Source organism: Muscardinus avellanarius, assembly GCF_963383645.1.
Source record: "Muscardinus avellanarius genome assembly, chromosome: 6".
NCBI classification, from domain to species: Eukaryota; Metazoa; Chordata; class Mammalia; order Rodentia; family Gliridae; genus Muscardinus; species Muscardinus avellanarius.
Window position 1 is genome coordinate 70,279,689 of NC_137791.1, and position 13,643 is coordinate 70,293,331.

At 38.6% G+C, this 13,643-nt stretch overlaps 1 protein-coding gene across 1 annotated transcript in view; it reads left to right on the forward strand.

The window, feature by feature from the left end:
• Positions 1-13,643, forward strand: part of HELQ (helicase, POLQ like) — a gene marked incomplete at both ends in the record, with an annotated part of 38,071 nt that overhangs the window by 10,259 nt on the left and 14,169 nt on the right. The window contains 5 exons of the mRNA XM_080697211.1: positions 1,770-1,868; positions 4,730-4,875; positions 6,387-6,626; positions 7,842-7,983; positions 9,198-9,302. Coding sequence (XP_080553337.1) covers positions 1,770-1,868; positions 4,730-4,875; positions 6,387-6,626; positions 7,842-7,983; positions 9,198-9,302 — 732 coding nt within the window. The remainder of the gene's footprint in view (positions 1-1,769; positions 1,869-4,729; positions 4,876-6,386; positions 6,627-7,841; positions 7,984-9,197; positions 9,303-13,643) is intronic.

Here is a 13,643-nt window from a genome sequence, read left to right on the forward strand (position 1 = left end):
GGAGTTATTGGCACATTAAAATTTTTTATCTTAGCTAGGCATAGTGGCACATGCTTGTAATTCCAGCAGTGAGGAGGCTGAGACAGGAGGATCGAGGTTCATGGACAGCCTTGGGTACTTAGTGAGCCCCTTTGCAACTCAATGAGACTCTTTTTCAAAATAAAGAATAAAAATTAGGGCTGGGGGTGTAGCTCAGAGGTAGAATGCCCCTGGGTTTCATACCCAGTACCACAGTAAATAAATAAATAATACAAAAAATGAGAAAGGAGATTTAAAGGTTCAAGGCCAGCCTCAGCAACTTAGCAAGACCTTCAGCAACTGGTGAGACCGTGTTTCAAATAAAAATAAAAAGGGATGGAGTTGTAGTTCAGAAGTAGAATGCCTCTGAGTTCAATCCCCAGTAACACACACACACACACACACACACACACACACACACACCCCGAGATGTAACAACTCCTTAACAGAAAATAAAGAATGTAAGTACTATGATTTACTTATACTTCTTGTAACAAATACAGGTGTCTGGTTTCCTTTTGGATTTGTGGCTACCCAATTTAAAAGTATTTGTTCAAGGACATTAATGTGTTTTTTTCTTTGTCTTTTCCATTTTGTACTGAGAGTTGAACCCAGAGGCATTCTACTCCTTGGCTATACCCTCAGCCTTCTCCTCACCTCTTTTTAATATTATTTATTTATTTATTTATTTATTTATTTATTTATTTACTTTTGCACTACTGGGGATGGAACCCAGGGGCATTCTACCTCCAAGCTACACCCACAGCCTTATTTTTTTAGTGTTTTATTTTTGAAACAGGGTCTTACTGAGTTGCAAAGGGCCTCACTAAGTAGCTAAAGCTACTGCGAACTGCAATCCTCCGGTCTCTGCCTCCTGAATGCTGGGATTACAAGAGTGCGCCACCTCACTTGGCTTTTATTTATTTATTTTTTACTCTATTTATTGATTGATTTAACGGTACTGGGAATTGAGCCCAGGGGCATTCTACTTCTGAGCTACAACCTCGACCTTAATTTTTTTTATTATTCTTTATTTTGAAACATAGTCTCACTAAGTTGTGGAGGACCTCACCTAAGTAGCTGAGGCTGGCTTTGAATCTGTGATCCTCTTGTCTCAGCCTCCCAGGTATTGGGATTACAAACATGTATCACCATGTCCGGCTCCTTTTTTATTTTTTTTTCTCAATTTTTCAAATTTTTTCAAATTTTTTTCAATTTTTTTTCTTTTTGTGTGGTACTGAGGATGGAACCCAGGTGCTTTCTACCTCTGGACTACACTCCCAGACCTATTTTATATGTTATTTGGAAACAGGGTCTCACCTAGTTGCTGAGAGCCTCACTTAATAGCTGAGGCTAGCTTTGAACCTGTGCAGTCCTCCTGTCTCAGCCTCCCAAGTACTGGGATTACAAGCATGCACCACCATACCTGGCTCCTTTTTTAATTTTTATAACAGGATTTCACTAATTTGCTGAGGCTGGCCTCGAACCTAGAGTCCTCCCATCCTAGTCACCCAAGGACTGACATGACAGACATGCACCACTATAACTGATGATATTAATTCCTATTTTGATTTTTAAGCAAAAAAGAGTAAAGAAACAAGAAATGGTAAAGCAAGAACTTTTGAACTGAAGCATATTTTAGTTAGTCGGGAAAAGCTAAACTCTTTGCATAGCTATTTCTTATACCATTTTTTACTGAATTTAAAACTGAAAAGAATTCATATGTGGTATTATAAATTTTTCACTTCAAGGTTGAATTAAAGGAATATCTGAAAATAAATGACACAATATATGAAATTGACAGCAAAGCTGAGAATGGCATGACTTTTTCACGTCTCCTTAATTATAAGGTACTGTTAATAATCTTTAAATCCCAGGTTCCCACACTTTATGCCTAGGTGTCCTTGGGCAACACAGAAGAGTCCTGTGGGTGCCTTGGAATAGTTTACATTAAAAAAAACCTGGCTGATGGTTGACATGTATTGGATAAGATACTAATTATTGATTCAATGCAGCTAGTTTTCACTTTTAACACCAGATCACACTGTATTTCTTTCTTTGACATAATATGCTTGTGAAGGTGTGTGTGTGTGTGTGTGTGTGTGTGTGTGTGTGTGTGACGTGATGTAATGCTGAGAATCAAACCCAGGGCCTCCTCGCTCATGCTTGGTAAGCACTCTGCCACTGAGCTAAACCCTCAGTCCTGAAGTTGGATTTTTATATTTTCTATAAGCAAATACCTTGCAGAAATTAGTTTAGAAGAGAAGAAGGTAGCAGTGTCTGATCTCATTCCAAAGTTTTTTTTGTTTTGTTTTGTTTTGTTTTGTTTTGTTTTCAGTACTTGGAATTGAACCCAGGGGCATTTTACCTCCGACCTACACCCCAGTCCTATTTTTTTTTTTGGTGGTACAGGGGGTGGAACCCAGAGGCTTTCTACCTCCGGGCTATACTCCCAGACCTTTTTTATATTTTATTTGAAAACAGGGTCTCACTAAGTTGCTGAAAGCCTCACTAAGTAGCTGAGGCTGGCTTCGAACCCGTGCAATCCTCCTGTCACAGCCTCCCAAGCGCGGGGATTACAAGCGTGCGCCACCACGCCCGGCTCATTCCTATTTTTTTTATTCTTTATTTTGAAACAGGGTCACACTAAGTTGCAGAGAGCCTCACTAAGTAGCTGAGGTTGCCTGAAAACCTGCAATCCTAGTGTCTCAGCCTCCCAAATACTGGGATTACAAGTGTGCGCCACCATGCCCAGTTTATTCCAAAGTTTGAAAGAAAAGTACCAGGTTGTTCATACATCCCATTATTGTTGTGTGTATTAAGAAATCTCTGCATGGTAGCCCACGCTTATAATCCCAGTACTTGGGAGGCTGAGACTGGAGGATTGCAGGTTCAAAGCCAGCCTTGGCAACTTAGCAAGGCTCTGAGCAACCTAGTGAGATTTATTTTCTTTCTTTCTTTCTTTCTTTCTTTCTTTCTTTCTTTCTTTCTTTCTTTCTTCCTTCCTTCCTTCCTTCCTTCCTTCCTTCCTTTCTCTCTCTCTCTCTCTCTCTCTCTCTCTCTCTCTCTCTCTCTCTCTCTCTCTCTCTCTTTCTCTCTTCTTTCTTTTGTGGTACTGGGAATTGAACCCAGGGGCATTCTACCTCTGAGCTATATCCCCAGTCCTACAAGCAAGTGCCACCACACCTGACTGAGACCCTGTTTCTAATTAAGAAATAAAATCGGGCTGGAGATGTAGCTTCTAGGTAGAATGCCTTTGAGTTCACCAAAAATAAAGTTAAATAATTTTTTTAATCCAAGTAGTATTAAGTTGTGAAAAAGTATATATTAATTAAGTTGTTCAGATCTAACTAATAAAACTGTTAGGAATTTCTTTTGGCCTTGGGGTTCTATGAACCAAGAAAATTTGGGCATTGCTGTAAACATTTATTCACTCAACAGCAATGACCAGAGAATAATTTATGGTCTATGTAGTTCAGATATTGGTGTATAAAATGTTGTCCACTAAATTAATGTTTTATGACTATTCACAAGCTATTAGCATATAGCCACAATGAAAAGAGTTATGCCCCTTTATTACTCCATAGATTTTTAAAATACACTGTTTACTATTTTTATTTCTAAGGTGAATATATAACATAATCAATACATTGCAACATTTTTAAAAGACCAGTCTCCAAAGTAAAGATTTTTATTTTATTTTATATTTTTCTTTTTCTTTTTGTGGGTCTGGAAATGGAACCCAGAGGCATTTGACCTCTGAGCTACACCCCTGCCCTCGTTTTTATTCCTTATTTTGAAACAGGGTCTCACTGAGTTGCAGAGGGCCTCACTAAGTAGCTGAGGCTGTCTGCAAACCATGATCCTCCAGTCTCAGCCTCCCTAATGCTGGGATTACAAGTGTGCACCACCATACCTGGCTAAGTAAAGATTTTTAAATGTTACCTTTTTTATGTTGAGTTCCTTGTACCTGTATAATGTTACAAATTTGTCATAATTAAGTGTTAAATGTTTATTTCTAAAAATATGTTTTTTAGTATTAGTGAATCTGTGTTTTTGAATACTAAGTAAAGGGTATGTATTATTTATGCATTCCTTAAATTATTATTAGGTTCAGTCTGTATTTCTCTCTGCAGAAGTTTTCTACTTTGGTGGAGATGGACATCCAGTAGAGTTATTAATAACATTAACCCCTTTTACTTCTTTAACTCACTTCTATAAATTCCGTTGTGGTTTTTTTTTGTTTGTTTGTTTGTTTTTTTGTTTGTTTATGGTTTTGGGGTTTTTTTGTGTGTGGTACCAGTGATAGAACCCAGGGGATTTCTACCTTTGGGCTAAACTCCCAGACTTATTTTATATTTTTTATTTGGAAACAGGTCTCACTAAGTTGCTGAGAGCCTCACTCAGTAGCTATGGCTGGCTTTGAACCTGTGCAATCCTCTTGTCTCATCTTCCCAGGTACCGGGATTACAAACGTACGCCACCACCCCTGGCTTAAATTCTGTTTTTGAAAATGAAATATGCCCCTAAATCAAGACTCTAACAAATAACATAAGAAAAAAATAGAATTTAACATTTTGATATTCAATGTATTAATTAAATGAGAAGTTCAGAATTATGAGTGATTTATCTTTCAAATAACACTAGTAAAAGGTTGACCAGCTCTCATGTATGTTTCCTGACCACCTGGTTTCTACTTCTTGTTTTATAGTATTCTGATACCTTGAGAAAGATGGATCCTGACCATTTGGTAGCACTGGTGACAGAAGTTATTCCCAACTACTCCTGCTTAGTTTTTTGTCCCAGTAAGAAGAACTGTGAAAATGTAGCAGAAATGATATGCAAATTTTTAAGCAAGTATGTTTTTAACATTTTGTTATGACTATGAATCACAGGCTATATATTCTGCTTATTGAATAAATACTGACCACTTCTTGCAGAATATCATGTGAGGTTGTTAGACTAGCTTTTGAACGAGTTGACCTTGAAGAAAGAAAATATAGCTTTCAATTCATGTGAAACAGAAAAATTCTAAGGGTGTCAGTGAATGCTGACCAAAATAAAGGTTTAGATCAGTGATTGGAAACATTGGCTGTCACTGGAATCATCTTGGTGATTTTATTTATTTATTTATTTATTTATTTATTATTTATTTATTTATTTTATCTTATTTTTTTTGGTGGTACTGAGGTTCCTGGAAGCCCTTCTACCTCTGGGCTACACTCCCAGACCTATTTTATATTTTTATTTGGAAACAGGGTCTCTTAAAGCCAGCACAGCTGGCTTCGAACCTGCATGATCCTCCTGTCTCCGCCTCCCAAGCGCTGGGATTACAAGCGTGTACCACCATGCCTGGCTATCTTGGTGATTTTAAAAACTCCAATATCCACACTGTATCATAGACAAATTAAAATTGGTGGGAGTGGAACCCAGGCATGCCCAACATATAACAAGGTAAAGAACTATTGGCTTAGTCAAAGGACTAGATACTAATCATTGTGGGAGCGAATCTTGTCTTCAGCTTCACCTTCTTTTTAATTAAACACCACTGCCAGGCCAGGCGTGGTGGCCGCACGAGACAGGAGGATTGTGCTGGTTCGGAGCCAGCCTCGCTGGCTTAAGAGACCCTGTTTCCACATTTAAAAAAAAGTTAAAAAAATAGGTCTGGGAGTGTAGCCCGTGGGAGTGTAGCCCGGAGTAGAAGGGCTTCCAGGAACCCCAGTACCACCAAAAAAAAAAAAAAAAAAACCACCACTGCCTTTGTTTTTTAGTAGAGATTAGTATAAAGTGACTTTACGAACTAATTCTTTAGTTTTTCTGCATCTTTTTGTCCCATGTCTGGTTTATCTTTTTTTTTTTTTTTTTCCATACTGAGGATTGAAGCCAGGGGCATTCTACCTCTGAGCCAAACACCCAGCATTACAGAAACAAGGTCTCACTAAGTTGCTGAGGCTGGCTGAGAAGCTGCAATCTTCCTGTTTTAGCCTTTCAAATACTGGGATTATAGACATGAATCACCATGCCTGGCTTGTTTTTTTTCCACACTTCTTTTCAGTCCCTTAGTGAGAGCCTTATCACTAGTCATAGATTGTTAACCTAGATTCTAGTTGTCTTTTATCTCCCCTCCAAATCCCACTGTCATAGATTGCTCTAAAAGAGAATTCAATTTATGGAATAGTACAAAGATACAAATATTTGTCATAAGATCAAGAAATTTCTTGTTTCAGTAACTGGTAGTCTGTCTTGACAGTGATGATTCTGATTACAAAACATTAAGAGAGTTAAATTATCAGTGAAGAAAGGCAAGTGCTCTACCACTGAGCCACCTCCCCTGGCAAGGGTTGATTAATCTTTTTTTTTTTTCCTAGAGAATATCTGAAACACAAAGAGAAAGAAAAATGCGTGGTGATTACGAACTTGAGGAACATCAGCAATGGCAAACTGTGCCCTGTCCTAAAGCGCACCATCCCGTTCGGAGTTGCCTACCACCACAGCGGTCTCACGAGTGAGGAGAGGAAGCTGCTGGAGGAGGCCTACTCCACGGGCGTGCTCTGCCTTTTCACCTGCACGTCCACCCTGGCCGCAGGAGTCAACCTCCCCGCCCGAAGGTACGTGATGCTTGACTGCTGGCCAGCCTCGGGGCTTTTCACTTCCCACCTAGTGAGGAGTTCAGTTACCGTTTTATTTTCTCAGCAGTGGGTGAGAATTTATCAAATGTATCTTCAGCATTTGTAGAATTCATTAGTTTTTCCTTTAACATTTTAATGAAAAATAACATTCTTAGATTAGAAGTCCTTCTGTGTTTGCATTCTCCCAATCTGGGTTTGTTACAGTTGTTGGCAGTACTGGGGACTGAGCCCAGGGATGCTCAACTACTAAACTATACCCAGATTCTTTTGATTTTTTTTTTTTTAATGGTATCTGGGATGGAACAGGAGCATTTTACCTCCGAGCTACACCCCCCAGCCCTATTTTTAGTGCTTTGTGTGTGTGTGTGTGTGTGTGTGTGTGTGTGTGTGTGTGTCATACTGGGGATAGAACCCAGGGGCTTTCTACCCCTGGGCTACACTCCCAGACCTATTTTTATATTTTATTTGGAAACAGGGTCTCAGTTGCTGAGAGCCTCACTAAGTAGCTGAGGCTGGCTTCAAACCTGTTTGATCCTCCTGTCTCAGCCTCCCAAGTGCAGGGATTACAAGCGTGCACCACTACACCCAGCTACTTATTTTTGAAACTACCCAGTGCTTTTATTTTTGAGGCAGGGTCTCACTGAGTTGCAAAGGGCCTCACTAAGTAGCTGAGGCTGTTTGCAAACCGTGATACTCCAGTCTCCACCTCCCAAATGCTGGGATTACAAGCATGTGCCACCATACCTGGCCTGATCCTTTTGATTTTTTTTTTTTTTTTTTGCAGGTCTAGGGATGGAACCCAGGGGTATTTGACCTCCGAGCTACACCCCCTGCCCTGTTTTTTATTCTCTATTTGAAACAGGGTCTCACTAAGTTGCAAAGGGCCTCACTAAGTAGTAGCTGAGGCTGTCCGTGAACCGCAATCCTCCTGTCTCTGCCTTCTGAATGCTGGATTATAAACATGCACTACTACACCTGGCTTACTAAGCATTTTAAAAATAATTACTAATAATAAATATAAACCATAGAAACCTAAGACATTATAAATTCTTAGTAAACAGTAGTTGCCTGTTACTTTGAGTTGATATGTCATTGCATTTAATATTAGATAGATTTAATGAAATTAAGGGTTTAAAAAGAAGATGCTAATACTACAGATACTGTTACTTCTAACCAATTTTATCAATTCCATAGAGTTATTCTAAGAGCTCCCTATGTTGCTAAGGAATTTTTAAAGAGGAATCAATATAAACAGATGATTGGCAGAGCTGGCCGTGCTGGAATGGATACTACTGGGGAAAGTATCCTTATATTGCAAGAAAAAGACAAGCAACAGGTAATACTCAATCTGGTTGACTGGGTATTCATTTCTTGGTCTTTGGTCTAGCCCTATATGAGATTATCTCTTAAAATTAATTGTTAATTCACTTATCTTTCCAAAGGGACTAAAATGAGAAAATCATAGTAATATATGCATATCTATGCTTATAGCAGCACAATTCACAGTAGCTAAATTATTGAGCCAACCTGGGTGTCCATCGACCAATATATGTATTACAAAATTATGTGATATACACAAAATGCGATTCTACTCAACAATCAAGAAGAACAAAATTATCTCATTTGCAGGAAAATTGATGGACCTGGAGAACATTTTGTTAAGTGAAATTAGCCAGTTACAGAAAGTGAAGGGTCATTTTTCCTTCATATAAGAAAACTAGGGAGTAATTGGGATACCAGAGGGACTTCAGATAATGGAGAAGAAACTTCAGTGGAGCCAGAGAGGTATCTAGGGGAAGGGGCAGGGGGTTGCGGGGAGGATCAATGAAGGAATCACTTCTGTTGATATTATGTAGGTATGTGAGAATACCAATGTCAATCTCAATACCGTATTGGGGAAGGGGGAAATGGAGAGGGAGCCAGGGGAAAGCCCACCAAGTGCTGTGTGCATACATGTCAATATCACTGGGAACTATATTATGATGTGAGACTATAATGTACCAATAAAAGTATAAAAATACGTAAATTAAAATTTAAAAATAATTATTAAGCTGGACATGGTGGCATATGCCTGTAATCCCAGTACTTGGGAGGCTGAGATAAAAGGACTGCAGATTTGAGGCCAGCCTCAGCAACTTATATAGGCCCTCATCAATTTAGTGAGACCCTGTTTTAAAGTAAAACATAAAATAGGACTAGGGGTGTGTAGCTCAGAGGTAGAATGTCCCTGGGTTCAATCCCTAGTTTCATTCAAAATTTAAAAAAAATTAATGTTATTTTAAATAATATATCCTTCTACATGATTAAGTATTTGAAAAAGTAGTTTGGATATTCTTATAGTTTGTAAATGAAAATGTTTTCCCTACATATCTTTCTTTAATTTTATAAAGACACCTGTTAAATTCTTATTCTTGCTTTTTGGGGGATTTGTTGTTTTGTTTTTAATCTCTCCTTGGTGCCACAAGATTTATGAGAAGCATAGAATTTTTATGTGGTACACCATCTATTTTAATAACAACACAAAACATAATCTTGCTTTAACTTTTATAGGTGTTGGAACTAATGAGCAGACCACTGGAAAACTGTTATAGCCATCTTGTCCAGGAATTCACCAAGGGAATACAGACTCTTTTTCTCTCTTTGATTGGTTTGAAGGTATTTTAAAATATTTTAATTGTATTATTACTACCTGAGATAACAGGGATTGAAAGTTATGCAAACTGTAAGGTATGAAAGAAATGTTAATTTCTAATCTAATATAGAAAAGAATAGTCTGTGACATGCTAAATGAATCTAAATTTATATATGTACTTTTCCTCCTTGAATTATAAGAAATGAAAAATCAAAATATAACTGCTGTCTATCACAAAAGACTTTATAACTGGTATCCATCACAAGTAAGAGACCTTAGTGGATTCTATGGGAGATACAAGGTAGTGTAAAACAATGGGTCCTGATATAGGGTAACCTAGCCCCGAATGGAGTTAGGTGCCCTGTGGTCTTGCAACCATTCTAGGATGCTATAAACATTTAAGAGATCAGTGCAGCCTTTATCAGATAGGGAAAAAGAAAAGCCCAACAGGAAAACATCCTCTTTGCTAAGATTAGCAATTAGCTCACTGTTTTAGGGTTACCCTTTAGTTAACTCTCCTTTAGGGTTATTCTTGAGTTAATTAAATCTTACCCCTGTGCCCAAGACCACTCTTCCTCAAAATAGGAAAGCTAGGGTTTGAATTCAGCTTTGTCTAACTAAAAAACCAGTGTTGTTCTTAACTGATCACATAGTTTTAGCAAAAGTACAAAAGGAAACTGGTAAACAAAAGAGTATCACAAGACACGTTTTGGCTACCTTGCGGATGAATTGTCTCATCATTTATGTTATACTCCACTACTTAGAAGAGTGAAAGGCAAGCCTGGCTTGGTAACGCAGTCCTATAATCACAGTACTTGGGAGCCTGAGATAGGAGGACCGCAGGTTTAAGGCCAGCCTCAGCAACTTAGTAAGACCCTCAGCAATTTCATGAGACCCTTTCAAAATTAAAAATAGAGCTTGGGGTATTACTCAGGGGTAGAACATCCTGGGTTCAATTCTTAGTACCAAAAAAGAAAGAAAATAAAAAAAAAGAAGAAAGATCATCTCAATATATACATACTCATTTGATAAGATAGTAGACTCAGATAATTAGTGATTAGTTCAAAGTCACTCAGTGAGTTATGATTAGGATGGATACCACCAGATTTCTGGCCTGTACTTGCTCCAGTGTGCCATTGCATGTATGAAATATTAAGTACCCGTGAAAAATTCACCAAGGTAGTTTCTAGACCATAAAATAAGTCTCAGTAAATTTGAATGAATTGAAAAATTATAGTGTATATTATCTGATGAGAACAGAATTAGTATATATCAATAATAAAAATATAAGGGAATATCACATATTTGGAAACTAAATGCACACTTTGATCCATGGTCAAAGTAGAAATCACCAGAAAAATTAGAAAATATTTCCATGTAATGAAAAAGAAAAGCAATATATCAGAATTAGTGGGAGGGGACTAAAGTGCCATTGGGAAAATGCACAGCTTTGTAAACAGCTATGACCTCATCACACTGCAAGTAGTACACACCTATAATTCCAGTACTAGGAAGGCCGAGACAGGAGGATTGCAGGTTTGAGGTCAGCCTCAGCGATTTAGTGAGACCTTCAGCAACATAGTAAGACTTTGTTTCAAAATTTAAAAAAAAATTTAAGGATTAGGGGTATAGCTCTGAGATAGAACACCTATAGGTTCAATCTCCAGGGGGTGAAGGGGGAGAAAAAGAAAGAAAGAGGACAGAAGTAGTGGCACCCACCTGTAATCCCAGTACTTGGGAGGCTGAGACAGGTCGAGTACAGGTTTGAAACCAGCCTCAGCAACCTAGCGAGACCTGGTTTCAAACCTAAAAATTTAAAAAGGGCTGGGGTGTAGTTGTCAGGTGTAATGCCCTGGGTTTTATCCAAAGGAAGGAAAGAAGGAAGAGAGGGAGGGAGGGAAATAAAGAGAAGGCAGGGCAGGGCGAGGAGGCAGCCATCACCCAAGCCTGCCCACAGGAGGCAGAACTCGGGTTACTTGGTCCAGTGCTGAGGAGGACAGGCCACCAGGGTTCATCCTACACTTTGCAACGGGGATTTACAGTAGTGCTGTCATTTTGGAAAGACCCTAGAATTCTAGACAGGGTCAGTAACAGGAAATCTCATTGTAATTGAAGCAGAGGTCGAGTCCTCTGGACAGGAACAGCCAGGTGGGATAGCATCAGAAGAAAGAAGGGCAACATGTGTGACTTGGGCAATGTGAGGTCAGGGAGCAGAGGTTAAAGGTAAACATCCTAGAGACACTGGATCCACACTTTGCAGAAGAGAAGGAAACATCTGGCAGTGAGAGAATATAAGCAATTGTGCCATGGGATTCAGGGAAGCTCCACTTATAGTTTATCACAATCCTGTTTCAGACACCCTGCTACATACTTTATATGTTTTTTCTTTGAACCTCGCACACTTTTGACTTAAATATAATTCCCATTTTCTTTCTTTCTTTCTTTATTTATTTTTGTGGTATCGGGGATTGAACCCAGGGCCATTCTACCTCTGAGCTGCACCCCCTGCCCTAATTTTTATTCTTTATTTTGAAACAGGGTCTTACTGGGTTGCAAAAGGGCCTCACTAAGCAGCAGAGGCTGTCCACGAACCGCGATCCTCCTGCTCAGCCTCCCAAATGCTGGGATTACAAGCGTGCGCCACCACGCCCAGCTCTAATTCCCATTTTGTAAATAATGAGTAAGAGGCAAAGAGAAGCAGGTTGCGTAGGCTGCTTTGGACCGCCTCTCTGTCCTTCCTCTCGGGTCACTTTGCTGCTTTCTGCTGCTCAGGTCACCGCCCTAGTCCCCCGATGATCCCCCTACAACCACCATGGCCTCCCTGCCTTCCCATGTCCCCTCCGATTCTTCACATAAAATGATCAAAAGTGTGTTCTGTTTTTAAAATCTGACAGTGATTTTCCTGTTGCTTTTAGAATTAATCCCAAATTCCTTATCATGGTCTCTAAGAGAGATGTAGTCTGCCTGTCTCTCTCGATCTTTTACCACCTTCTCATTCTGTGCTCTCGACATGCTGGCTTTCTTTTTTCATTTCTCCCAATGCTCCCTAAACCTGAGCTGCACCCATCTTCCCTCCCATGCTCAGCCTCACTGTCAGCCTACTCCTTTACCTAATTAAATCTCATTCATCTTCAGATTTCAGCTCAGCATCACTTATTTCCTCAGGAAGCCTTCCCTCTGTCTGAGTGCACTCGATCTACTGTTGAATGCTTTATAGAGATGTATTCTTTCCCTTTAATAGTACCTATCAGTTTGTAATTGTATTTTTTTAATTTTTTAAATCAGTACCGGGGATTGAGCCCAGGACTTTGTACATACTAGGCAAGTGCTTTACCACTAAGCTACATTCCCAACCCTTTTTATTTTGAGACAGGGTCTTGCTCATTGCCTAGGCTGGCCTCCAACTTGCCATCCTCCTACCTCAGCCTCCTGAGTATCTTACAGACAAGTGAAATCATGCCTGGCTGTGATTATATTCTTGTTAATTGGCCAATAACATTACTCCACTGGAATGTAAGCCCTGCAGAAGCAAGGATCACATTTCTTTTCTTTCTTTTTTTTTTTTTTTTATTGGTGCACTGTATTCATTCATCAAAGTGGGATACAAAAAAACTTTTGTAGACATACATGCACACATCGCCCAGTCAGCCCCCACCCAATCCCCACCCCATTCCCTCCCCATCCCTCCTTCCTATGCTTGGCTTAGTGGTTGACATCTAGATCTAGTATTATAGCAATTTATCCAAAATTAAAAATGATAATCACACATAACAGTTTCATTTGTCTGATACCAAGCTTTTGATAACTTAAAGATAACATTTCAATATTTCTTTTTGCTTTCTTTCTTACCAGAGAATATTGTTTTCTTTTTTTTAAGTGAAACTATCATACATTTATTTATTTATTTTTCAGAATAAAATCTATCCTAATATTGAATATGGACTCTAGATACCCAAAACAATCTCGAAAAAGAACAAAGCTAGAAGATATATATTTTATGATTTCAAACCATATAAAGCTACAATAATTGAAACAGTGTAGTACTATTCTAAAGGCAGATATATAAACCATTGGAGTTAAATAAAAGCCTAGAGCTAAATTCTTCCCTATATTGTCAAGTTATTTTTGACAAGGTTTCCACAAATATTTGGTGGAGGAAATAATAATCTTTTAACTAAATATTGTTGAAAAATAATAATTACATGAAAAAGAATAAAATTGGACCCTTACCTAACCTTAAGTGAAAATAGATAAAAGATCTAAATATAAATCTTAAGACTATAAACTTTTAGAAGAAAATCTGGGTCATAAAAACCTCACAACATTGAAATTGGCAGTGATTTCTTGGATATGATTTCAATGGC